This window comes from Crotalus tigris, unplaced genomic scaffold (assembly GCF_016545835.1).
Source record: "Crotalus tigris isolate CLP2741 ecotype Arizona unplaced genomic scaffold, ASM1654583v1 scf7180000017588.1960692, whole genome shotgun sequence".
Classification (NCBI taxonomy): domain Eukaryota; kingdom Metazoa; phylum Chordata; class Lepidosauria; order Squamata; family Viperidae; genus Crotalus; species Crotalus tigris.
The window spans coordinates 1,519,361-1,546,931 of record NW_024096494.1 but is presented as its reverse complement, the minus strand read 5'-3'; the positions used below and the strand labels follow the sequence as shown (position 1 = coordinate 1,546,931).

At 39.6% G+C, this 27,571-nt stretch overlaps 1 protein-coding gene across 10 annotated transcripts in view; it reads right to left on the bottom strand.

Annotated features, from left to right (window-relative positions):
• Positions 1 to 27,571, bottom strand: part of TBXAS1 (thromboxane A synthase 1) — a 258,953-nt gene that overhangs the window by 188,719 nt on the left and 42,663 nt on the right. For all 10 annotated transcript variants that reach the window (XM_039362422.1, XM_039362417.1, XM_039362466.1 and 7 more), the window contains one exon: positions 19,947 to 20,040. In XM_039362422.1, the coding sequence (XP_039218356.1) occupies positions 19,947 to 20,040 (94 nt within the window). The remainder of the gene's footprint in view (positions 1 to 19,946; positions 20,041 to 27,571) is intronic.

Sequence of the window (27,571 nt, the reverse complement as noted above, 5' to 3'; positions counted from 1 at the left end):
CCAAGTTTGAAGACCCCTGATATAAAGCATAAACTACAGAAATTTAATAACATATCTTTTTATTGAAAAATCACACAGGAAAGCTATTTACATTTCAGAAACAGAAGGTGTGTAATTTAAATCCACATGGAATGTAAGAAGAAATGAACATAAAAATTGCCTACTATGGTTAGATTAATTCAAACAAGCGTTTTTAATTTTAGCAAGTTCAGATTTATCATAGATTTTATTTAATGCATTATAGTGTTATATTTTGCTTTACTTTTGATTTAGTATAAAGTATACAACCTGATTCCTTCAAAGCCTTTACTAAAACATTCTTGAATTACTTCAAAAATTGACATACTTCTAAAAATTATTTCATTTATTATTCAAATTAAGTCCCTACCCACTCAGGGAAAGTAACTCAGGGAAGCATACAACAATCCAGTGAAACATTGAAATTATTAAAATTTATAAATTGCAAAAGTTGCCAGAAAAAATATAACTATACTTTTCACTGTGAAGAATTTTGAATAATCTGGTCAAAATGTATAGAGTTGGTTTCAGCCTTTCTTTTTTATAATTTAATGTGTAGAGCATGTAATTATCAGTATCATCATCATCATTCTAGCCATTATCTATCCACTGCACATGAAGGCCTCTTCTGCATGTTTCCAACCAATATGGTCTTGAGCGTTCCTTTGCCAGATAAGCCTGCACTCAGTACTTGCTGATGTCGTCAATCTATCTTGTTTTAGGTCTCTTTTGTGGATGCTTTTTATCCAGTGGAATTCATTCTATGACTGCCTTAGTCCACCTGCCAATTATCAGTATATTTCATTGTTTTAAAAAGCAAGCATACACCGCACAAAGGATTTAGAGTGTTAGACATACTAATGAAAACACTGATATTCCAGAGCCCTTCTCATGTATATTGTGTAAGCAGAAAGCTGATACAAACTGATGTCAGGGAAGTGGGGTGATGTAAAAGCTCATCATTCCGTCTGGGATGGATGCCTGAGGGGCACCCCTATATCTTCATGCTCTGTAGAGTTCCACTTTCATGAAGAGAGCCACAGTTAATTCCCCTTGCCTTCAAGAGATTGTATACCAGAAAGAATAAGTTAATTAGCCAGATTCTCTGATTGCACTAGACTGCTCTTAGATGAAAGAAGGACGTGTGAGTGAGTAGACTAAAACCACAATGCAAAACAAATTCCTACATAAGGGAAATTCTTAATTATTTGTTTCAATTAAAAATTGCTGTCACTGCAAAGATTTTAATGTGTGGGGTCATGATACAGTAAAAACAGATGAGATGAATTGCAATTTAATGCCTCCAGCATTTGCTGTGCATCAGATAAAAATCCATTCATACATTTATATAAATCTTATTTATGTACTGGAATTTGTTAACAATATATTTTTATAGTGCAACATAAATCTTGTTACTAGATTCTGATTCTGTCACTTTCAAAGTAACAATCAATAATGGATAATCTTTAGACAAATAGCTGTGCTTAGAAAATCTTTTGGAATAATTATAGCATTGTGGTCTTTCCACAATGTGTAATATAACAGTGTGGCTTGCTTGATTTAAATAATCAAAAGCATAGCATCAGTTCTACTCAAGCACATATATTTATGAGTAATTCTTACTATAACAATTTAATATGCTATTTAGGATAGATTTCAATGCTCCGTATTGGTTTACTTTTTAGCTTGGACTTAAAATTATGTTGCAAAAAATAAATTAAAACTATTTATCCTTTTTATTTATATATAACAATAGCATCATAAACTGCATCAGATCAGGAAGAGAAATTGAGAAATTTGCCAAAATATGTTGTGAATAACAACTTGCTCATGTGTAATTATTTTATATATTTAATGTGATACATAGTAATTTACTCCTAGTTTCCCCAAAATACAGAAGATTAATGAACAGTCAGAACCACAGATCAATATCACACCCATCTGGATTCATTTGTGCCAATCAGTATCCAATTTGCAGGAAGTACTGGTACTCTGAAAATCTTCAAAAGCTTAACACATAAAAGATTCTGTAACATTTCACATTTCATACTATACATTATTTAGTATGATACTCAGCAGATTTTGAATTGTAAAAAATTTATAAATGTGAACTAAGCAAACATACGATTATCATTTAAAAAAGGTAATTGTGATGAAACAAGTGATAGCAAATTGTAGTTATCCCTCCACAGAGAAGATTTTGCTTTTGATTCTATGAATCCTGCTTGTCCATTAGGATGAAATGAAGTATAGTTAGCCTAGAGTTTACTTGAAATTAGAAATATTCAAATAATGGATTGTGATGGTTTATAAACAACTATAGTTAAATTTAAAGAACACGGGGTCAACCTATTGTCCAAAGCACCTGAAGGCAGGACAAGAAGCAATGGGTGGAAACTAATCCAGGACAGAACCAACCTGGAACTAAGGGGAAATTTCTTGACAGAACAATTAATCAGTAGAACAACTTGCCTCTAGAGGTTGTGGGTGCTCCAATGTTAGAGGTTTTTAAGAAGAGATTGGACAAACATTTGTCTGAAATGATATAGGCTTTCCTGCTTGAGCAGGGGGTTGGAATAGAAGTCCTTCTAGATCCCTTCCAACTCTGTTAGTCTGTAAACCACAGTCTCAACTGTGATTAATCTACAACTGAGATGCACCTATCTTCTCACAGCACTGGGGGAAGCACATGGACATAACATTTACATATTCATCAAAAAGAGGGCCATCTATTCCTTCTTTTATTTTTGCTATAAAAATTGTAATTTATAATTGGTATATTAAAAATACAAGTTAGGGCATGTCTATTCTGGCAGCATTCTAGTTTGGTTTGAGGTACCTTATTAACAAATGCAATAGTTACTAATACAGGACAATATAGAATAAAAGTTTACAAGTATCAAAGTTCAAATATTTAGGAAAACATTCAACAAAGATGGTAAAATGGATGAAGAGATTAGCATATGATGCAGTAAGGCAAACCAAGTATCGGGACAATATTGCTCCATTCCTACAACATAAGGCAGTACTGATCAAGCACAAAGAAGCGTCTAATACAAAGCATGTTCATCCTTACTCTATGTTACCAGTGCCAAACATAGACCACTTAGAACAAAACAAAAACAAAAGTTAGTCAACACAGAAGTGAGTTGTTTGACCAGAAGAGATAAAATCAGAAATGAGACCATAAGAGAAAGAACAGGCATAGAACCACTCTTAAATTACATACAAAACCAGCAAATAAAGTGGTTTGCTCACCTGGAGAAGATATCGTGGGATTCCATACTGTATCAGATATATACAAAAAAGAGGAGACGGTCAAAGAACATGAGGCGGATCCAGAAGATGAGGTATCAAAGACATACTACAACATCAATTAACAATGACTGAGGTTGCCAAAGAGCAAAAGCAAGAACTCTGTATCTCCCTCAACACGCAAAGCAATAAAAGAGGAAATAAAGGAGAAGACAGAATAAAATTGAGAATCACCATAGTACCGTTACTATAGCCAAGATGTCTAAAATATTCATAGGACCAAACACATATATTGGATTCCACTAACATCCTGGCCCTAAACCTGAGGGGAAAGCCAAGTCTTCACACTCTTCTGAAATGCCAATGGGATCAAGGTTATTTGGATCTCAGGGAAAAAGCTGTTCCAAAGGGCAGATATTGCAACAGAGAGTCCTGCAGGATGATACTATTTCACAGAAGGGACCTGGAGCAAACCTATCCTGCCAAATCTGGTAGTGTGGGAACAATCATAGAAGACAAATGATCCTGCAGTGAATGTGGCCTTGGGCAATGCAGCAAAACTTTAAAGATGATTACCAATACCTTAAATTGTACACATCTTACAGTTGCTGAGGTTGAAAAATACTGCTATAGAGAATTCATACAGAACATTCCAAACCAAGGTCATTATCACTGCAGACTGCATAAGATCTCAGTTGGTCCATGCAACAGAGGTACGGCAATATCCAAAGTTCCTTTTGAAACCCCACAGGATCCAATTGTTATACGGTTAAATGAACTATCATCAGGTTGGAGAAACTGGGCTCATAAGATCAGATTTCCCTGCCCCTTCTGCCCCCCCCCCAAATGTTATGCTGAAAGATTAAGAAGTAAGTTGAACCTGGGGACCTAGATAGAGACATGGGAATTTTTGTGAAGGGAAAGCTTCTTAAGGACATCTCTGCAGGAGAGAAGTCTCTTCTCCATCCAATGGACTATCCTCTTTAGTAAGATCTTCCAACCTATTGTGTATATGGGATGGAGGGAACGCTGTAGAGAAGAGGGGACAAAAATATTGGTGCATGAATTCAAGCCTGGACTTAATCTGTTATTTAGAGATCGGTCATTAATATATGCAATTTAATTTCTGTTCTGATTAGAAATATTGTCACCCTCCAAGGAATTGCATTCAAATTAGAAATAATTTTTCTAAAATAACTTGCTGAACAGAAGACTCCAAATCCTCCCTTTTTATAACAGTGAAAGATTGTTGCTTTCATATTTCCAAAAAATGCAATAACTGGGTTTAGATATTATGATTTCAAATTTGAAATGCGAAGCTTCCTCCCTATGTTTCCGAAACGGACCTTACAGAAATTTGTACATTGTGATCTGTTCAATCCTTGCAAACATGATCATGGCCACGATTTATTTTGGCTGAAAGGATCTCAATTCACAGTTTAATTGGTTTGACCATTACAATGAATTCTGGGTTCAACAAGTAACCAGTATTCCACCAAGCCAAGGGCACAATAGTAAGGAGTTTTTCTCTTAGATTGCAAAGCTAGTTGAATCTATACTATCTTTTCAACCCGTCTAACTGAAGCTGCCAACATTAGGCTCCTCTTAATTCTGATTCTGCTGAACCTCTGCTCATGTCACTTTGTCATTCAGAATATTGTTGAAGACCTACTAAGACTATTCCCAACTCAACCTTACCTACCATGTTATTTGGTTAAAATAGCACATGTTAACTGCTTGCCAGATCAAGTTAAACGTTTTGTGCAAACAGTGGTGTGCCACTTTCCCTTTTTAAGATTGGCTCTCAATGGAGAGCTGAAGTTATGCATACAAGATCTGTGCATGAAGGCTTCCCCACACAATTGCACTGGGTTCAACAATGCCCAGATTGTGAGTTCTACATGTGAATGCATTGCTCAAACAATGCTAAAATTGATCTCAATGCCTTATTTTGATAAACATGCCTGGAATAGTTTCAGCAGAAACTCCAAAACTTGGAGGCTTCCATATTAGACAGAAAACCACATTAGGGATTCTTTGGGGGAAACATGCAGGTAAATGGGGCATGAAGAGAAAGAGAAAGAGGAAAAACTATACTAATTGAATAATTCACACAAAATGGAATTGTTTCCTTAATTAGACTAGCCTACTGTCCCTATTTGCAGCTCAATAGCAGAGTCTACTTTTTTTTCTGCCTTGGGGAGCCATTCTTAGGGTCAGAATAATTGTTTTATTTCTCCTTCCAGAAATTAAGTGTCATGAAAGCAAAATTCTGTATTTACAGAGGTCACATAGATGAGAAGGGGGAAGCATAAAAAGCAATGATGAAAAATGTAAATATACCTGAATATAGGAATCTACGTATGTCTTAATTTAATCTATCAGGATTCTTTATTAAAGTGGTGACCTCTGGTAGAAAGGCAGTTCTACCTGTGGTCCATATCACTCCATTATAAACTGCCCTTCAGTCTCCTTGGTTATGAAGGCATTCTTCCTATGCTCCACCTGTCACTGCTACCTATGTTAGTATTTATCTTGCTCAAGGGAATCAGCAATTTGAGAAATAACTCACAAAACTCCCTGCAGTATAGATATAAGCTGGCTTTCTCTAACAGGGTAGACACTAGAGAAATTGCCTTTGTTTATATTTTATGCATGAGATCTATATCCTTCTCAGGAGCTCAAGACAGCTTACATGAGGATCTCTCTTCATTATATTTCCACAGATACTCAGTGTGGTAGATTGAGATGAAAGTTATTAGATTGGCTGGGAATGATGGGAAGTGTAAGTCAACATATCGGAAGGTTTGAGAAGTCTGGTGTAAGTGGGCTGGAAAGTTGGAACTGGCAAGGCAAGAATCCAAGAGCTTCAGATCACAAAACCATTATGTAAACATAATGCCTCTGCCCTGAATGATGGGAAAAGAGACACAAAAATCTGCTATTATGAAAGAGAGGAAGGAAGGAGGAAAAGAGCTAAGATTTAAACCCTGGGTGCCCTCATACACACACCAAAACACACAGCCACGTAGCTATATTCCTATATGCTATAGTAGTCAACCTTTTGCATAGATATGATTTCTAGTTTTCAGCCAAGCTTTCATTTACTGTGCTGGGTACTTAAATGTCCTGGGATTAGCTGGTATTAAGTATGGCAAGTTGTGCATCTCAAAAGTTGTGAATCAAGCCATACCTGGGTGATGTCCAAAAGCAGAAGATAAACCAATCAGCTAATAATATGATGCAATAATCATGAAATGGTACATGATTCATGGATTACTATATTTCAAATTATTGAATTTTAAAAAAACTGAAATTATGATTGTTGTGTCCTGAGCCTGCAGAGGCAGGCTCGGGACGTTGCAATGGTCCCGGGCAGTTGCAAGCTGCCCGGGACCAGACTGGCTGGTGCCGGCTTCGCGGGCATGCGCAAGGTGTGGAGCGCGCCAATTGTTGCCATTCGGCCCGGGGAAATGTTCTTAAGAGAAGCAGAGAGGCCTGCGAGCCTCAGAGCTGTAACGGAGTAGAAGAGACTACAATAAAGGCTTCTTGACACTACAAGATGTTCTGTGCTTATTCACCATTAAGCCGAGGACTCAACACTGGCGACGAAGGTGGGATGCCTTACAATTAAGAAGAATTGTAAGCTTACCCAGGAGTCCTGAGAGCAGCTAGGAAGATGGCGTTAAATTCAGCACCTGCCTGCCAGTACAGCGTCGCTGGAGGTATGCTGGCTGATAAACCCCTTCCTTACAAAGGAGAAAATGGCAAAGATAGGGAGACTCTCTGAATTTGATGTCACGCACCCAGAAAGATGGGAGTCTTATGTGGCCAGATTAGAAAACTATTTTAGAGTAAACCAAGTAAGAGAAGATGGCTTAAAGGCCGCTACTTTGCTGTGTGTCTGTGGTCAAGATACATTTGAAATTGCTGAAAACTTAGCAGCCCCTGCGCCTCTTGAATCTGTCACCTACACAGATTTGAAAAAATTACTAAAAGAACATTTTCAGCCCAAGTTGTCTGTTATTGCATGGAGACATACTTTTGAACAGAGGGATCAACGGGCTGGTGAATCAGCTAAAGAATACATTGCAGCTTTGAGAAGAGCAGCTAAGCCCTGTGAGTTTAAAGACTTAGAAGAAAGGTTGAGAGACGGATTTGTATGTGGGCTTAGGAACAGAGACTTGCAGCAGAGACTTTTTGCAAAGGAAGACATATCGTTCCAAGATGCCTTGAGAGAGGTCACTGCAGAAGAGGCAGCAGGTGGGGCAATCAAGAATATGAGGCCTATCAGAAGCACTCCAGAAGCTGTTTCCATGCACCATGAGGGAGTCCAGGAGAGCTCAGAAGAGGATCCTGAAGACAAGGTGGATCATCTCTACCCAGCCAAAGAAAGGAAGCAGAAGGAAGGCAAAGAAAAGTCTTCAGCTGTACCCAAGTGCTTCCGGTGTGGAGGTCGCCACAAGAGGACTGACTGCAGGTTCCGTTCTGCAATCTGTAGAGCATGTGGAAAGCAAGGCCACATAGCAGCTGTGTGTCTGGGCCGTCAGAAGGTACAACCCCAAGAAGAATTGCACCTGAAAGGTACCAGGGTCCCCAGCCAAAACAGGGTGGGTTTCTGTGCATCACGAAGAAGCATTTATAGGACAGGCACACACAAGCCACTCAAAAAGAAACTGTCACTTAAGGTGAAGTTGCAAGGAGTTCCATTGGTTATGGAACTAGGCACTGGGTCTGCACTTTCAATTATTTCCATTCACACATTCAGAAAGATTTGATTGTGGGTTCCAGGCCAAGCTTAGGCCATCCAATATAGTTCTAACAGACTTTCAAAACTCCAAAGTGTGTGTTAAGGTGGAGTCCACCCTTAATGTACAATACAAGGATTTTGAAGGTCCATTAGATGTATTGGTAGTTGGGGGTGAGCGCACGAGTCTCATAGGACTCGATTGGCTTGAGGCCTTGGGAATATAAGTTACGGGGCTTAACAGTTTGCAAACAGTAGGTCTACAAGAAGTTTGCAAAGAATTTGCAGATGTCTTCAGCCCGCAGCTGGGTACATACAAAGGGCCCCCAGTTTCCTTAAAGCTGGACCCCACTGTCACTCCTACCAGAGTAAAAGCAAGGAGAGTACCTTTTGCTTTAAAAGGAAAAATTGATGCTGAATTGGACAAATTGATTCAGCAAGGAGTCTTAGAATCTGTTGACTCAAGTCCTTAGGAAACTCCCATAGTCATGCCTCTTAAGGCTAATGGGGACATTCGCATCTGTGCAGATTACAAATGCACTCTAAACAAGGCATTGCAACAACATGCATACCCTGTACCTGTAGTCAGCCATATTCTGGCCTCCCTCAAGGGGGGGCGTGTTTTTGCAAAGCTAGATTTAGCACAGGCTTATCAACAGTTACCTGTTGATGAAGCTGCTGCTGTAGCACAAACCATTGTAACACACAGGGGGGCATTCAAAGTCAAAAGACTACAATTTGGAATAAATGTGGCTCCTGGAATTTTCCAAAGCATAATGGAAAATACTTTGAGGGGTATACCAGGGGTTTGCCCCTATTTTGATGATGTCTTAATAGCTGGAGACTCCACTCAAAATTTAGCTGAGAGATTGAGGGCTGTCCTGCTGCGGTTCTCAAGCTTAAAAAAGACAAATGTAAAATTGGGGTGCCTTCTACAGATTTTCTGGGATTCAAAATAGATGCCAATGGCATTCATCCTGCTGAGTCCAAATTAAAGGCTATTATGCAAGCTCCTAGGCCTAAGTCCAAAGCTGAACTACAAGCTTTTCTGGGCCTCTTGAATTTCTATAATGCATTCATTCCTAACAAAGCTAATGTAGCTGAACCACTTCATAGGCTTCTGGACAAACAGGCAGTGTGGCAGTGGTCACAAGCACATGAAGCAAGCTTCAATAAGGTTAAGGCCTTACTTACATCCAATAATGTGCTTGCACATTTTAATGAAACTCTTCCTGTGTGCATCGCTTGTGATGCCTCCCCTTATGGGGTGGGAGCAGTACTTAGCCATCTAAGACCTGATGGAACTCAGGTTCTTGTTGCTTATTACTCCAGAACCTTGTCTTCTGCTGAGCGAAACTACGCCCAGATAGACAGGGAGGCCTTAGCTGTTGTTGCTGGGATTAAAAAATTCCATGATTTTTTATATGGCAGACATTTCACGGTCTACACTGACCATAAGCCTTTGTTGGGGTTGTTTACTACAAACAAACAAACCCCCCCATATCATCTCCCCCAGGATGCTGAGATGGTCCATCTTTCTGTCAGCCTATGATTTTTCTTTAGTTCACAACCCTGGCAAAGAAATGGGCCATGCTGATGGCCTCAGTAGATTACCCTTACAAGTGGTAGAGGCTGACCCCGCCGCTGCCATCAACATCCTTTCCATTCAGGTGCTGCCAGAGTCACCGTTAAATGCCAGGGATGTGGCTGCTGAATCAGCCACAGATCTCACACTCTCTCGTGTATTATCCTGGGTTTTGTCTGGATGGCCAGAGAGTTGTCCAGGTACTGAGTTTCAGAGTTTCTGGCTTAAGAAACATGAGTTATCTACTTTTCAGGGTTGTCTGCTGTGGGGCAGCAGAGTTGTTATTCCTACCTCAATGAGATCTAGGATCTTGGCTTCCCTTCATCCTGGCATTGTAAGAATGAAGGCGCTTGTGCGCAGCCATTTCTGGTGGCCTGGGTTAGACAAGGAAATTGAAGCTAAGGTGCATGTATGCCACCTGTGTCAGCGCTCACACCCAGAAATGCCTCAGGCTCCTGTACATAGATGGGAGGAAACACAGTCACCTTGTCTAGGGTGCACATTGATTACGCTGGGCCCTTTCAGGGTCAATTCTTCTTGGTCCTTGTTGATAGCTATTCAAAGTGGCTTGAGGTTGTACCTGTCTCGTCAACCACCGCTGCCAAGACCATTCAAGTACTGAGGGGGATTTTTGCTACACTGGGCTTCCGGATGTTTTGGTGTCTGACAATGGCCCTCAATTCACCTCTTCCAAATTTCAAGCTTTCTTACAGGCCAACATGATTCATCATGCCACCTCTGCACCATTCCACCCTTCCACCAACGGTATGGCTGAACGGATGGTCCGCATCACCAAGGATGCTTTAAAGAAACTAAGTTATGGGGACTGGCACCACAGGTTGGCAGATTTTCTTCTTGCGTACCGCACCACACCTTTAACTTCTACTTGGAAAAGCCCAGCTGAACTTTGCTGGGGGTGCAAACTGATCACCAAACTTGACAGGTTGCACCCGGACAGACTGCCTCCTAAGGCTACACAACCCAGGGCACTGAGGTATCTGCAAGTGGGTGCCCCGGTATGGACCTGTAATTACGGGCCAAGTTACTTGTGGGTTCCTGTTGTAGTATGCAAGGTTACTGGCCCTTTGTCATACGAGGTCTCGTTGGATGACAGTCATGTCCTTCGGCGGCATATCGACCAGCTGCGTACAAGACTGGACTTACCCTCAGAAACTCCTGGGCCTTTTGCAGGGGGGGGGAGGGAGACCACTATGGGCAAAGGGATGGGTGTTGGCAGCAGCCGGGCCCCAACAGAGAGGCCACAGACGGCCCATTCCAAGATTCCGCAAGTGTTCCAAACAGGAATCCATGGCAACTAGAAAGCACACAGGCACCAATGCCTACTCCAGCCAGGGAGTCACCCAGGGGGCATACTCATCATTCACAATACCATTCAGCACTCCAGTCAGGGAGAATAACCGGGAGCATCCTAATAACTCAAACATTGCAAGAGAACTGGCACACAAACAGTCTAGTTGGCCCAGTACTGCTACTGTTTTCAGAAGGAGGTATTCACACAGGGAGGTGGCCGGGGAGGCAAATCCAAATTCTGACACCTCCTGCACAGATGGGGGGGGGCAACTGAGTTTTGGGGAAATACTGAAACCTCAGACAGTCCCATTATGGGACTGGGGAGCGAAGGAATGCAGCCCCTTGATAGGTCCAGTGTGGGCCTGGGAGGCTCTACAGAGTTGCCTAACAGTGGCAGTTTTATAGAGGGGCCAGAGAGCCTGCAACTAGGCAGGTCAACCAGGTTATTGGGAGAACAAAGTCCTGGTCTGACGAGCCCGGTGGGCAAGCAAGCAGACCAGGCAATGGGGCACGGTCCATGGGGACCACCAGGGTCTGAAAGAGAGGGCAACTTCATGTCATCCTCTGTGCAAAAAGAAATTGGGGATTCTCAGGGTCTAAGGAGATCACAAAGAGTCAAGAGATCTCCTAAGTATCTTGAGGACTTTGTAACTCTGCTGGCAAAGCAGAAACAGTGAGAAGGTGTCTGTTGTTGGGAACAATGGAAATATGGGCATTGGGTATTAATCCCCAGAACAATAGCCTGGTACCATTTGGAGCATGGGTTGGCACACCACGCTCGTGTTGAGGTTGCGTGTAACTATTCATATAGTTTATTAGTCTTAGCCGAGGGTGAAGGGGTGTTGTGTCCTGAGCCTGCAAAGGCAGGCTCGGGACGTTGCAATGGTCCCGGGCAGTTGCAAGCTGCCCGGGACCAGACTGGCTGGCGCCAGCTTCGCACGCATGCACGAGGCGCGGAGCGCGCCAATTATTGCCATTCAGCCCAGGGAAACATTCTTAAGGGAAACAGAGAGGCCTGCAAGCCTCAGAGCTGTAACGGAGCAGAAGAGACTACAATAAAGGCTTCTTGACACTACGAGATGTTCTGTGCTTATTCGCCATTAAGCCGAGGACTCAACAATGATCACATTTATATTTATATTAAAGAATAATATTTTCAGAGTTGGAAATAAAGCAAAGGAAAAGTCACTATGATGCTAGCACCTGTGATGCTTGGAATTTAAGTGAATAATTTGGGGCTTTTGTTAAATGTACTCATTAAGCTGCCAAACAATAGAAACAAAAACTAAACAGACATTACAGAGGAAAAACACAAATCAAAGTCATACCAAGATTTATTTACTAACCTGGGATTGATGATAATGAATTTAATGGATGTTTTAATTGGAGAAAAGAAAAACAAAGGAGTGAAAAGAAGACATGCTCTTAAATTATGAAATAAAACCCTCCTCCAAATTAAACATGAAGGTTACATCAATAATAAAGCAGAAGGTAAGAAAGAGAGAGAGAGAATCCATAAAAAGACAGAGAAGTCATTAAATTTTTAAACAATTAACATTTACAAATGTTAACCATATATAATGTACAGATATTACTGTGGAAGCCTAGTTTCACATTATGATGCAATCTTATCAATTGCATGATAATATCGGAACAATCTTAAGAAAATTTACTCCAAATATCTGCACAATTGTTGCCTCAGTTATTCATATTTGTATGTGTAAAAGTTTTGTGTGGTTTCACTAGCTAGCCTTATAGTTTGTAAAGGAAAGGAAGAACAGGAAATGGGTGAATTTCTCCATTAAAAAAAAACAATTTGGGAAGATGATTCATACAGAGAATCCCAGCTTGACCAAAATCTTGAGTATCCCACATTTGAAAACCAGTTTGATGTAGTGAGTAAAAGCACCAGGCTAGAAACCAGGAGAGTGTGAGTTCTAGTACACTTTAGGCATGAAGTCAGCTGAGTGACCTTGGGACAGTCAGTCTCTCTCTCAACTCCTAGAAGGAGACAAATGCTAATTGCTTCTGAAATCTTCCCATGAAAACTGTAGGAACTAGACCAGGAGTCAGCAGTGACTCAAAGACAGAAAAAACAAAACCAAAATTATACATTTAGGGCTTGTTCATACAAGGGAGCTACCAAGCATAAACCAATTAAAATTGCTCCAGCAGGCTTATTGAACAGTCATAACTTGGTATAGACGGAAAGTCCTGAATTCATTAAATTATGTATTTATTAGCCTCAGCCACACATGTATCTAAAATCTTGGAGGCCTCGGGATGGCATGCAATCTCCAAAGGTTTGATGTGCAGCTCTGGAGAGCACCAGAAGATTTTTTAAAAAATAATTTTTAGTTTGGTACAAGAAATGATTAAATTCATAACTGGAGAGTATAATTGGAGAATCAAATATAGATTTTTTCCTTGGCTTTACCTATGGAGTGTGTGTGATAAAGTCCTAGCTAGCACATCTAGTCAAGTGCAGCCTTCAAAGTGTTTTTATTCATTTGTTTTATGGTCAGAGATCAAAAGAAAAGTAATAAGACAATGTAAGCCAATAAAACAAAGTGAAAAATTAGCATATTAGAGAACAGAGGGTACTGGCAAACAAGTAACTGCTGGCATTCAGCAGCCAGACCAACAAAACCTGAGCATAATTCAAACCCAGAGTTGTTTAACAACAATTTCAAATGAACAGAATTCGACAACTTATTCCCTTCTTATTAAATGCAAGGGCTGGCTTGAAATGGAGTTTGCCTTCTCTTTGTGAACAGAACTATTGACAGAGATTTCTAAGACAGTTTCCCTTGTTTTTTTAAATAGTGTAGCCTTCAACTTGGGAAATGTCTGAACAGAGGAAGTACAACTATACATGTTTGGGTGTCAATCCAAATGTTATTAAAATTAATACAACATGCACATCCACTTTTCTCTTTCAAAATATTTGCCAAAAATATCAGCAATCATCTTAAATTAAAAAGCCTACATTTAAACAACTGCTGAAAACAATGTCCAAAAAGCAATATAATTATTTCCCACAACTAAGAGAAGAGAAAATACCCCAAAAAGCCACTGCCAACACTAAGCTCAATGGATAAATAGACTAACCTCTTCTAAACAGCATCCTCAGATGCTCAGGACTTGCCAATGAATTTGTAGATAACCATCACCCAAAGGCAGTTTAAGGAGGCCTCTGCAGAACAGTCTTAATATTCAAAGAAATGGAACTTCTTATTCTGCAAAACTAGCCTAATAATGACAACTCCAGCAAAACCAAAAGCCCCTACCTCAGTAGCACCTGTCATAAAACACTAATGAAAATAAATTGATATCTATTTACCCATATGCTGGAGAGCATATGCATAATGTGTTTAGATATCACTAATAACGTTAAGTCTCAACTAAATTTATTGTCTGACAGATAAAGACTGATCTCAATAGCAAATCAAGGTTGACAGCAATCTTGGCTGTGCAATTGCTCCTTGGGAATTTGTTTGGTGTGATTTTTCTTTAAGTTGTTCACTTTTTTTTTAAAGTCATTTGGCCCTCATGAAATTTCAGAAGCATGATCAAACCAACTCATGGGCAACAGGAATCAGGCGGGGAGGCTGTGAATAAAGCAGCAGTTTTCTAAGCTCTACAACAGTGGTGGCGAACCTATGGCACAGGTGCCAGAGGCGGCACTCAGAGCCCTCTCTGTGGGCACATGTGCCGTTGCCCCAGTCTTGCCTCCCCCTCCTCTCCAGCAGCCCCCTGAAGGAGAGTCACCCTTGTGCGTGGCCCACGTGGAGCAGCACAGTCAAGGACAAGGCAGCCAGGCAGCATAGACAGGACTCTGCCCTCACAACCCATCATGCACAGTTGATGCTGCAGAGCGCGGGCGGAGGGCGTGACTGCCATAGCACTGCTGGGCTGCCTGGGCGATCTGCGGCGGGCCCTGGAGGCGGTGAGTGGCCCTGTGGGCAGGCAGGGTGGGGAATGGGGGGTGGAACGGGGGCAGGGCAGGGGGTGGAGTGGAGGCAGAGCCAGTTTTTGGGCACTCGGTCTCTAAAAGGTTTGCCATCACTGCTCTACAACAAAGAAGGGAACAGAAACTGTTCAAGGTAAGATTTAACTTCTGATAATTCTACCTCTTGAGGAATCATGTGACAATCATTCTATTTCACTAGATTGTCTAATGCCAGGTTGTCTTGATAGGCTGAACTGCTTCAACTAAATCAGCTTGTCACTGGAGGACCATTAATTAACTTTTGATATTAGACCATTTTCTGTTCATGTACTTTCCTGGCCCAACATTCTTTCTTATTTTGGGGCAACTTCACACATACACTTTCTGATCTCCAGAGACATTAGCAATACCACTTCTTTTATCACACTTGCTTACAAGTCTTTTCCAGTTAACTGATTTAAATAACCCTAGCTTTTTTTAAGGCAATGCTCACTTTCAATGAGTAGACACAAAAGATATATAAAGGATTAATCAGGACCTTCTTAATAAAAGGTTAAACAGTCAAATGCTGCTGTTTAGGATTGCAGTTAATCATGCATTTTTCAAAGAGATTCCATTCCATTTCTCATCTCTATCATTTCCAAATCTCTCCAACAGTCAGTCCTCAGTCTGTGCCACTGAGCCTTCTGCAGTAGAAAGCCACAGGAGTTATCGATGAAGTGATATAAAACCCTGTTGACATAACAATATGTTGGATTGAGTCCCACAGCTATTCAATGTGTTTTGCAGCTAGCAGAAATCCGGCTGGCAGACAACATATTCAGGCTGAACTGTTGATGGATAGCTAATGGCATGTCTACTTTGTCTTTCTTGAACCAAGCTTTTCTTCCTACAATATTACCTGGGCTAAGAATTTAATAGTGACAATCTAGACTGATCAGATCACAGAAACATACCCCATCATGCTGCTGTGGAAAGTCATCACTGGTAAATTCACATGCTAGGTGACATCAACAGTAAGGTACTTTTATACCTTACTGAGCAAGAGATCAGACTGCTAATCACAACAGGTGGCAATGCCCAGTTAACTTTGGCTGATTTTGAAAAAAATAAGAATTATAGGAACTGTAACCCGAAACATACACATAGAGGGTGCCATGTCTACCCTGTTGTGGAGTGGGGTTAGAAATAAGACACTTGGGGATGCAGCATAATCCAAAGAAAAAATCAATGAGATTTGCTACATGTTAAGTCATGGGAACTGGCATCAATAAGAGCAAAGAGGAACAGTAATCTCTGCTTACCTTCCTTAGAGAGTGTGCATATTGGACCTAAAGGTGAAGATCAAACAAATGGATTTACTGGCAACTGGAGGCAAAGAGGAAATTGGGTCAATAAGAAGTCAATATTGCTCTGGGAACCACAAAAATCTGCAGATAGCTCTGATCCCAATTACTACGGGCCATGTCTCCCTTAGACTATCATGAGCCAAGGAAGATTTTGTAGTTTTGGTCCATCAGTATGGAAAAATGCACCCTTGGTTAGTTAGAGAGATGAATTAGAGTTAATCAAAATAATACCAAAGATTATATAGGTATTCAGATTACCTTATCTAGTAATCAAAGTAGATGTCAAAGACAGAAGATGGAAAAGTTGAAGTCCAAATCTCAGACCAAATATTATGCCAATGAAATCTGCAGCTCAAATTTGGGGGGGAGGGGCAGGATGGGTTGTAATCTGAATGCATTTGTTAATTATAGTTGTCGTCAGACATTTAAAGATACAAGAGAGAAAAGTCCAGGTGAGAGTTATAATCTGCTTTCAAAACTCAGAAAGCTCATCTGAGGAATACTCTGGCCACAGGATGGATGAGAGTCAATGTGGTAAATGTTCTAATAAACCATTTTGCAAGAGTAAATTGTCCTCCTAATGATGACTAAATTAAATCATTGCTATTACCACACTGGGTGTTATTAGCATACACTTGTCATCCTGCTTCCCATTTCCAAAGAGCAACATGCTGCTTCCTTGGAAGGATATTTCTGTTACATACTGCATTAACTTCCTGATGGGTAACAGGGCTCTGTGAAGTTTGACCATGACAAAAATCAGAGGGAAAGTTGAATTGTTTTTCAATTAAATCTGACATTACTGGCAGCGAGAGACCACAAGTACTGTAGGAGGCAAAGAGAACACATGACGCTCTTTCAGAATCTTTGGATGTGGGTGCAGAACTGTGATCAACAGCTTGTAAAATCCATGTGACCAGAAACAAAGGAAATCTGGTGGAATGTTTGATGGAATCAGACTTACAACAAATCTAACTGGGCAATTAAATGCATTTTACCTCACAGGAAATAAATGATTTAGAGAAAATGTTCAGAGTTCAACTTTTAGGATTACCTGATTTCTCCTTAATCTGAAGATTATCTTTCACCCAGGATTTTGGAATTTTTAACTTCACAAAACTCATATTATTTTTAGCCAATTAAAATTATTTTGCAGACTACCAGTTGAACTTGCCTTAAGAAATAGAGCCTTGCTAAAAGATACAGAAATGCTGAAGAATTAAGATTTATTTTACATTACTACTGGTAGACTAGCACTCATCTTCAAACCAATCTGATTGAGAAGATAAGCGGAACGGAGACATATTCTTATTTTCTTATATATACATTTTAAACAATTATTTGAATACAGTATGAACAAAATGTGGCAATCAGAAATGAATACAATTTCTATGGTAGTAAAACGATTTGCAAAATAAATCTTTAATATAGTACTGTCCAAGAGGGCATGTTGTGACCACAGCTTCTAGAATTCTCTGCTCTGGAATCTATTTAGAGGTCACAACAGAGAAAGCTACTTTAGAGCTTAGCCGTATCCAAATTTGGGAGGGGAAGAAAACATTAGGTTTTGGGTTTTTTTAACTTCAATGTAAATATCAGGCAAATGGCTAGAAAATACTCCAGTCAGTTCCATTCTATTTGTCTTTGTAAGAGCAATCTTAACTATATGCAAACATTTTACTCTCTGTGTAAATGATAATTAAAAGTGGGACTGCAAACACTGTATACTAAGTCTTCCACTTCATTTTACTATTTATTTCTTCAATGTCCAACACTGTTGGTACAAGCTTCTGCTCTCCAAGATATAAGCACTGACAATATAGTTTTTAAAGTAGGCCAGCATTTGATTTCAACAACATGGTCCTAGTCTGTGTTTTGTTTGTCTTGCTTATCAAAGGGAGTTTAATGTGGAATGAAGAATGTGTAATGTCTTCTCTCTCTTTTCCCTACTCCCCTCATCCTCCCAGCAGCTATAAAATAGCTCAGCCCAGCCAGAACCAAAAGCTCAACAAAGCTCCCACATCCCTGCCCCCATCAGCTCCCATCTTCCATTCAACCAAAATGGGCCACTCAGGCAGAGCATCCAGGAGTTACAAATAGGCCAGACAGGAATAAACAGAGCAAACAAAGAATATCCTGTCCACTCTGAGAAAAGCTCAAGAAAGTGATGTCTCCATTAAAATTCAACCCAGGGAAGCTGCACGCACCCTGTCAACAGCTTGGCTAATAAAATAAAAGGGGAGGGAGGGAGGAAAGGCTTATAGAGGGAGGAAAAAAAGCTTATGAAGACATGCTGACGTCAAAATTATTACAGCCAATATTTTACAATATTATAATTTTACTCATCCATTGCAACCAAGCAGAGCACAAATTCAAACCATGTTCCCCCAGCACAGGGTACCCCAACTTCCATTCACTTTTCAAGAACATCCATTTGGTAGCATTCCCAAAATCATTTCTGGGGCTCAGTGGTTTACCTATAGTATCTGAGGCTGTATGAGATTATCCATTGTTTGTAAAGATAATTAAAATAAATAACTAGGAGATGATAGTGTTTCTGATTTAAGGGGTGGTGTTGAATTTGGGGCCCCTCAGAATTGCAATGCTGAGATGTCATCCTACTGACAACACTGGATAGCCTTTTGGCATAGAAGGGTATTGCTTACCTCATTTGCAAGCTTCTTCTCCAAATGCTGACATTCTAAATGTAAACAAACCACTTCATCTGTTTTGTGCAGTTTTGATTAGCACTTGTGTAATATTAACTGCTGAGGAAGTTTTAAGCAATACTACTTAAATGTTAATGCTGGTTGCAGGGTTGAGGAGAGATATTGTACATATTCCCATTCCTTATCTCTAGGTGTATTCATTTTAAAGTTTAAATAGAACTTATGTACATCTATCTTCACACAGGTTGAGCCACTCTGCACAACCACAACAAATGTAATACATTAGCCTGGACAAGTTACATTTATTTTAGCTGTATGTTTGGCACACAGAGTTAGTGTCTTGGTGTGGATTAATGAACCATAAATAAAAATGGATATAAAGCACCATCACCAAATCACTGATGCTAGGAGAAATAAAAGGGAAAACAGGGAAGTAGATATCTTGCTGAATTATCTCTTTCTGTAAAAGCCATTGGAACAATGGATTATAGATACGGACCTTTACATTTCAGAAATTAGAATAGCCTCATTAAAGTTCCAGCAGGTTTTTCAATCTGTATATAATCAATGTAAACTATAAGGTGGTCAAAAGGCAGGATAAATAGGGTTTCTTTAGTAATGTCTAAATTCATTCATTCAGTCAATCATTTATTATCACATTTCTGTACTGTCTATCTGTATTTGTGTGTGTATGTGTATCCTAAAAATGTTTTTAAAATTTTAAGATGAGACAAGAGATTAAAATTACTTAAAAGTCGAAGGGAGGGGTTTCAAGGGACTAACCAGACCCAGGGCTGCATGTTTCCTTGGGCTCTTCACGTGAGGCCACAGAGCCATGCCTTAACTCCTTTTCAGAAGTCCAAAAGAATGGACTGTCTCACCTCCAAGGGAAGACTATTCCATAGGGTGGGGGTGACAGCAGAGAAGGATCTCTTCCTAGATCCCACCAGTTGGAATTCCTTAACTCACAAGGTCTGCAACATACCTTTCCTGCCTGACTGGATGGAATGGACTGATGGGACAAAGACTCCAAATTGCCATCATTCAAAAAATTTCTTACCTCACGAAAATATAGCAGATTTCCAATGAAAGGCAAAGATGGAGGATGACGGACTCCCACTTTATCAAGCCTGGAGAATGAAGAGGTGGTGTGCCTGAATTTAAAAAAAAGTGAAAAAGTTTTCACAGGTTTTCAGATTTGGAAGAATAAGGCTCAGAACTCAGGTGAGAGGATAGCTATGAAGCTCAAATGGCAGAACAATCATGGGAAATTCCCACAACCACTTGCAGTGCAAGATGGGATAGGAACCTTTCATTCCATTTTTATTCCCAAATTTGTTATCACTTTACTTCAGAAAAGGCTGTTGATTCAAACTAGATATATGAAATAAAATCAGATTCTCAGACTTCAGTAATCTTAAATCGCCCCAATACTAATAATGGCCCTGGTAGATACTTTCTCTCACACAACATTGTGAAATCCAACCCTATTGATCTTACTAGACCAGCCATCACCCATCTGGTATCCACTGAATAATTCTGATTATGGCCTTCATGGGCGATGCAAGTGGTAGATTTATGGAAATTATCATCTAACACAGCTGGAGAATCCCACACAGAGAAAGTCATTTTAGATGCCTTCAATACAACTCAACAAGATCTAATGTTTATTTATGGAATTACTTGCTTGCTTTCCAAAATTTCTGTCTATTGCTAGCAAAGAGACCCCAGGAGACAGTAATGGAAAAAAATCACTACTCTTTTTCCTTCATGGTATAATAGGAAATTCTGCTTTATATATTATAACATTTTTCCTGGTACCATTAAAGCAGAGACAGGCAATATGGTGGAAGAACATGAGCTATTCTGTGACAGGATACAACAAAAAAGCCACAGTGAGCAAAGAGGTGATTTATAGTAAAAATGGGATTTCAAGGGATGGTTCCTTATGGGTTTTTTTTTTTAATGAAGGGTAGGCTTTTTTGTGGGAAGAGATAGCTAGGTCTAAAAGATAGCCTGCATATCTTTTAATATTTGGGTTTTCTCTGCCCTCCACTCTGAAGAAAAAACACCCTTCTTTTTGTCAAAGGCAAAATGTCTGGGTGTTCTTGATTATAATAGTGAAGGACAAAAATGGATTGCCGGTTCCTATAAATACTTTCACAAGATTATTTTTCTTCAATTTTGTTAGGAAGCAGAAACAAGTGCTGGCTGGTACTCCAAGCAGATGAACATGGTTTTCCCATCATTGTTTTCCCATCATTCTTCTAATAGTTTTCTCATAGAAGAGAGTTATTGGTCTACAACACTTTCTGTTAGCTCACATTATCAGAAAAATATTAAACAGGTACAAGAAAGAATAGGCCAGCCAAGGCTTCAAAGCTGCTGGTAGCCCTACAAGCTTTGAGTATGGTACTATAGCTACCCTCTGAAGGTCACCAAGAAATTGCCATTTTTAATGTGACAGAAAAGGAATGTTCTTAAATACAACAACAAAAACTTTATTGTCACTTTGAATGTACACCAATTGGCATACATTAAAATAAAATTTCGTTGCATACAGCTCTCAAAGGATCACCACCTCCGATATACACTCCATGGCCAGCTCAAGTTTCAGAATGTCCATTTTAGTCTCTAGGGAGCGAACAATGACAAACAGGACAGATGGAAACGGAGCTCCATGTGAATTAGCCCTCAAATTAGCTTGTATTCCTGTAGGACAACCTCACCCCCTTTCCTTTTTCTGATCCTGTTTCTTAGATGCAAATTTGAGGGGGTAATCAACCATCAATTAATAATTGATAATTATTTAATCAATAATCAATCCAGCAGTGAACTCCAACTCCTCCTCCTTTTTTATCATCATCATCATCATTTCATTCCCCAAGCTCTGCAAAGTTGGATTAACTATAGGCAACATTCAACATTGTACAGCTGCACCAGATGTGCTTTGACTACTGCTACTGATCAGATATTAATCCAAATTAAAACATAGTTGGAGATGAAACATGGGATTTTGCATAATCAGATGAATAAGTGTTGAATAAGGCAGGTTGTAGTGCTTGCAAATCCCCATTCAACGGGATTTCAAGTTTTTATATTACAGAACATGTGTAAGCAGTAGTACTTTTGAACTTTAAGAAACAGTTTAGTGGATCCTAGCTAAATATGTATCCTGATGACAGGAAATATAAGTCAATGTTAGTATCCTAAAAAAGCAAACTCAATAGCTATAATTTTCTTGTTTTACTGAAGCTAGGGACACATATGATTTTACACATACTGTAACTTGTCTTAAACATGATGTACAGACAAATAGTGTCAATTCATCCATAATGTTAGATATAAACCATGGTTTATAAATCATATTATGGCATAGCATAGAATGTGAGATTAGCCTCTGTTTACATAAGGTTACCAACCGTCCTCCTTTAGGGAGGACAGTCCTCCTTTTGTGAGTTCTGTCCTCCCTCGAAAAGTGTCCTCCTACGTGTCCTCCTTTTCAATATTTGAAGACTAATCTGCAGGGCTTTTTTTTTCTCATAGAACAGAGTTCCAGCACCTTTTTTTGATGTTTTTTTTTTCAACCTTTGGATGAGCTACTCCCCCTATTGGCTTTCGAAAGCCAATAAGAATTGCTGCTGAGCGCGCCAAAACACCCGGCCGGCAAACTTTGCACATGTAAGTTGTCTGCAGCGAAGGCGAATTGGCAGGAACTTTGCACCCCTCCCTGCTACCCAACTACACCATCTCCTAGTTAGACCCGAAGATACCTGGAGGAGACTGGAGCGGCGACGCCACGGTAACTTTCTCTTGATCTTTGGCCCTGCTAGGGCAATAATGGCTGCAGGCGCAAGAGGCAGGGGCAGTGGGGCTGCTGCGGGTGGGGGTGTGAGGGGCAGTGGTGGCTGGCTGCCCCCTGTGCTGTGGGAGCTGCGGGGCCTGCTCTACACAGGGCTGTGCAGGGTGGGCGGTGGTGCTGGCGGGGCGGCTGCAAGCGAGGTGTGTTGATGGCGGGCTGCGCCCCAGGGCCGGAGCTGGCGCAGCTGGTGCTTTGGGAACCGCGGGGTCCGCTCTACACGGCGGGGCAGCAGTACTGGCGGGGCGGCTGCAGGAAGGGGCATGGCATGTAAGCATAATTACAATATAAAATGTTATTGTTGCAAATGTTTTTTATTATGCATTTATCATATTATAGTGTATTCTGTATTATTGCAATGAATAAAATGTTTCTTTTATTTATGATTTTTTTTCTTCAATTTGTGTCCTCCTTTTCATTGTAAAAAAGTTGGTCACCTTAGTTTACAACCCTTCTTTCTTTTGGTCTTCCAGTTGACAACGACAGAAATGTCACTTTTCCATAAACCACAAAGCAATGGATTATGAATAACTCAGTTTTTGTTTCAAATCTATCAGTGAACAGTAATATTTGGCAACACCTGGGACAAATGTGTCTGCCATTTGTCTGAAATAGTATAGGGTTTCTTGCCTGAGCAGGGGGTTGGACTAGAAGATCTCCAAGATCTCTTCCATCATCATCATCATCATCATCATCGTTAATCATTGCACAGTCAGCCAGATGTTCAGACTGGATTTGACATTTTTGTCTATCTATCAAGTCCTAACCAAGGATCTGGGATAGGCTGGGATAGATGTTTGATGGTATTATAAATATTGTTTCAGGATGGAAGCAGTTCCCAGTAAGGCCACCTTTTGCAATTGACTAATGGCGAATTTGTCAATGCCAGTGGTGTTCAAGTGGTACTCCAGTTCTTTTGGGATTGCACCTAAGGCACCTATTACTATTGGTACTACCCTTGCTTGCCTTTGCCACAGTCGTTATCTTTGATTGTTATCTTCTCCAGTTCTTTCTTTTCTATTTTGCTGTCTCCAGGTACTGCCACATCCACTATCCAGACTTTTTTTGTCTTTCTTATCAACAATTGTTAAGTCCGGGGTGTTATGTGGCAGGTGCTTGTCTGCTTAAATTCTAAAGTCCCAGAGCAATTTAATGTTATCATTTTCTATGACTTCCTCTATTTTATGATCCCACCAGTTCTTGCTTGCAGCAAATAATATTTCTTGCAGATCTTCCAATGCACCATTGTTGCTACTTGGTCATGCTGCTGCTTGTAATCAGTCTGTGCGATATTCTTACAGCAGCTTACCAAGTGGTCCACTGTTTCTTCAGCTTTTTTGCATAGGGGCACTTACTGTCTGTTGCTGTCTTCTCAATTTTGACTTTGTATGCATTTGTCCTTAAAGCTTGGTCTTGTGCAGCCAAAATTAGTCCCTCAGTCTCTTTCTTCAATTTTCCTGCTTTTAGCCATAGCCAGGTATTGTTGTTGTTGTTGTTGTTGTTATTATTGTTGTTGTCATTGTCATCATCATCATCATCATTTTCACCAAAGCTACAAAGATATTTGCTACATACCAGCCAGTGGATGATATGTATTAGTTCCCCCCCCCCCCAATTCTATCCAGTGTCCTAATTAATTCACTGTAAACCAAGAAGAGATTCTGGGACTAAAAATGACAATTATTTATTCATTTATATCATACAGGAAACATACTAGGTACTAAATAACATCAAAAATATATTTTTACACTTTCTTCAATCTCTGACAGAGGGAAACAGATACACTTGCTTGCTGTATATTTAGTGAAACAAGGTATGGTAATGAGGAAACCATGATAAGCTAGCCATTATTATGACATGCTCCAAGGAATTTTTCCACTAACAATATCTAGCTATACCTTACTGATACAAAAGCATGTTTGGTATTATCTTGCCAAACTTCTATATATTTTGGCAGACATCTATCTCATTCCTGAATATTAAAGATATGTGAAATTGCTGTACACATTGTCAACCAGAGTCTGAACTTAATTGATTGTCTCATGCTAGCAGAATTACAGAGTGATCTTCCCATCATAGGAATGAATCCATTAAAGACTAACACTGAATATACAGATAGTCCTCAACTTACGATTACAATTGAGCCCAAAATTTCTGTTGTTAAGTGGGTTTATCTCATTTTATGACCTTTCTTTCCACAGTTGTTAAGTGAATCACTGCAGCTGCTAAGTTAGTAACAGGGTTGTTAAGTGAATCTGGCTTCTCCACTGATTTTGCTTGTCGAAAGGTTGTAAAAGATGATCAAATGACTTTGGGACACTACAAGGGTCATAAGTATGAGTCAGTTGCCAAGCATCTGAATTTTGATCACATGACCATGGGCATGCTGCAACGGTCGTAAGTGTGAAAAATGGTCATAAGTCCCTTTTTTCAGTGCTGTCGTAACTACGTGAACTGTTGTTGAGGACTACCTAAATTTATTTACATGCAATGAGAAACAGGGTCCTAATTCACCATATGTTGCAGTGATGTGAATAAACAATTATGCCATAAACCTGAACCATGGTTCCATAAATCATAGTTTATAAACAGTGGTTCACACAACATGCAAAACTATAGCCAAACATGCCATATTATGGTTTAGTGCGACTAAGTGGCCTCATCTGGCAAAATGGATGACATTATGTGATGCAAGAAGAAAAATGCAGCAAGTCTACTATTATTTTATTTTTTTAACAAAAATGAGCAGATAAATATTTTGAAAAGTTAATGGATATATTTGGGGAAATTGAAACAAAAAAAATGCAAGTTGTATATAAAAGGTGGGCTTTTCTAATGGTCTGTCTTAAAAGATGTTACATTCATTTACAAAATGTAACAAAATGGTACAAGTTGCAATTCTGAAATAGACCAACTTTAAATTGATTTGATATCTTGAGTCCAGATATCACAGCCCAATTCCACAAACATAATCTCCTAATTACATGTCCAGAAGGAACATAACATAATTTTTCCTTGATAAGTTCTGGATATGTACTTTCTTTTGTTTTATATCAGTGGTTCTCAACCTTTCTAATGCCGCGACCCCATAATACAGTTCCCCATGTTGTGGTAACCCCCAACCACTTATCCATCACTGGGTGCCAGGGACGTGGCCAAAGAAAAGGGGGGAAAAATGGCGGACAGCCTTGTTTGGCGACCCCCGTGAAATGGTTGTTCGACCCCAAATGGGGTCCCGACCCACAGGTTGAGAACCATTGTTTTATATGCTCTTAATTCAGGAACAAACACAGAAAATTTATTATGCCTTTGAAATGTGATAGTTTTAAAAACGTTTCAATGCAATTTCAACTAAGCAGCAGAAAAATTCATAACACTTTTTCATCAAGTAATTACATGTCTTAATTATATAATTTGATGTCTTAATTGCATAATTAAAAGGACATGTTTCAGCTTAATTAGAAATCTTAATTATTATGCAAGATCATATGCTAGCATTGCGATCCCCTTTGCAAATGTAAAACAAGTGCTTCTAGATACAACTTCAGCCATTTTGAGATATCAATAGGATGAACGAATTCTGATCTAAATACACTGAAACACATGAGAAAGAGATGGAAGCATCTGCCCTGTTGTGTGATTAATATTCTTTGCATTAAAATGAGTAAGATGAGCCACTACTTTCCCATCTTTTAGAAACAGCACGGAGATATCCCTTGTTAATTATCTGAGATATGGTTACAGCCTCAATAAAACTATCCAACTTCTCAAAGAGAATTGGGCTCATATATTGTCTGTCACACACTCAAGTATCCAGCCCTTTGGTACTCCGTATGCTCACCATTTCACAGCTGACAAGTCAGTATACAAGGGTCTGTTTTAAACAAAACAGGTCAAAAAGAAAAGAAAGAAAATACAAATTACAACAATGAGTAATAGTGTGTACTATGTAAGAAGAGAATGGTTCAGACTGATAAAATCTAAACAGAGAAAAATAAAGACTTCTAGAAATTGCAATAGAATTGATCAAGGAGGGCTCTATGCTTGCCCAGTGTGAAATTTCTGCCAGAAGATGGCCATTCAAGATCTGTAGATCTAATTCTTAAAAGAGTTGTATTATATATACAAGTGTCTTCAACATTATTCTTGGGTTCTCTGATTAGCAAAGGGGATCAATCTCTAGGATGGCAGAATTTGGAATATTGTTCAGGCTTAATCTTATGTTGAATTCCCTGACTATAACAATATAAGCAGATGGGGAGCATAGCCAAAGACTATTAATGTAGATTTCCACTTTTGACCAGATTTCTATGATTCAAGGTCAAGGTAATATTATAAGGCATATAAACATTTATTAGAAACAAATTCTAGTGAGTGACTGAAATATGGATGTTCAAATCTGCAAAAAATCTTGTCCTGTTCCAAGGGCTGCTAAGAAGAAACAAGTATTTATTGCCCTCAATATGCAAATCACTAGTTCCAGTCTCCTGAAACAAAATAATTTTTAACTGGGTAATATAATCAATACAAAAGCTACAAGTGGTGCAAAGATCCATGGAAAGATCCATGCTTGGCATTGCAAGACAAGATAGAGAGACCTGCACATGGATTAGAAAAGAAACGAAAGTATACAATATCATCAAGAGAGTAAAAGAACTGAAATGGAAATGGGCTGGTCACATAGCAAGAAGAACTGATGGCAGATTGACCAAGGCCATCATAGAATGGATTCCACTTGATAAAAAGAGTCCACATAAGAAATCTAAAACAAAATGGATCAATGACATCAGCAAGTATTGTGGGCCCAATTGGCAAAAGAAAGTTCA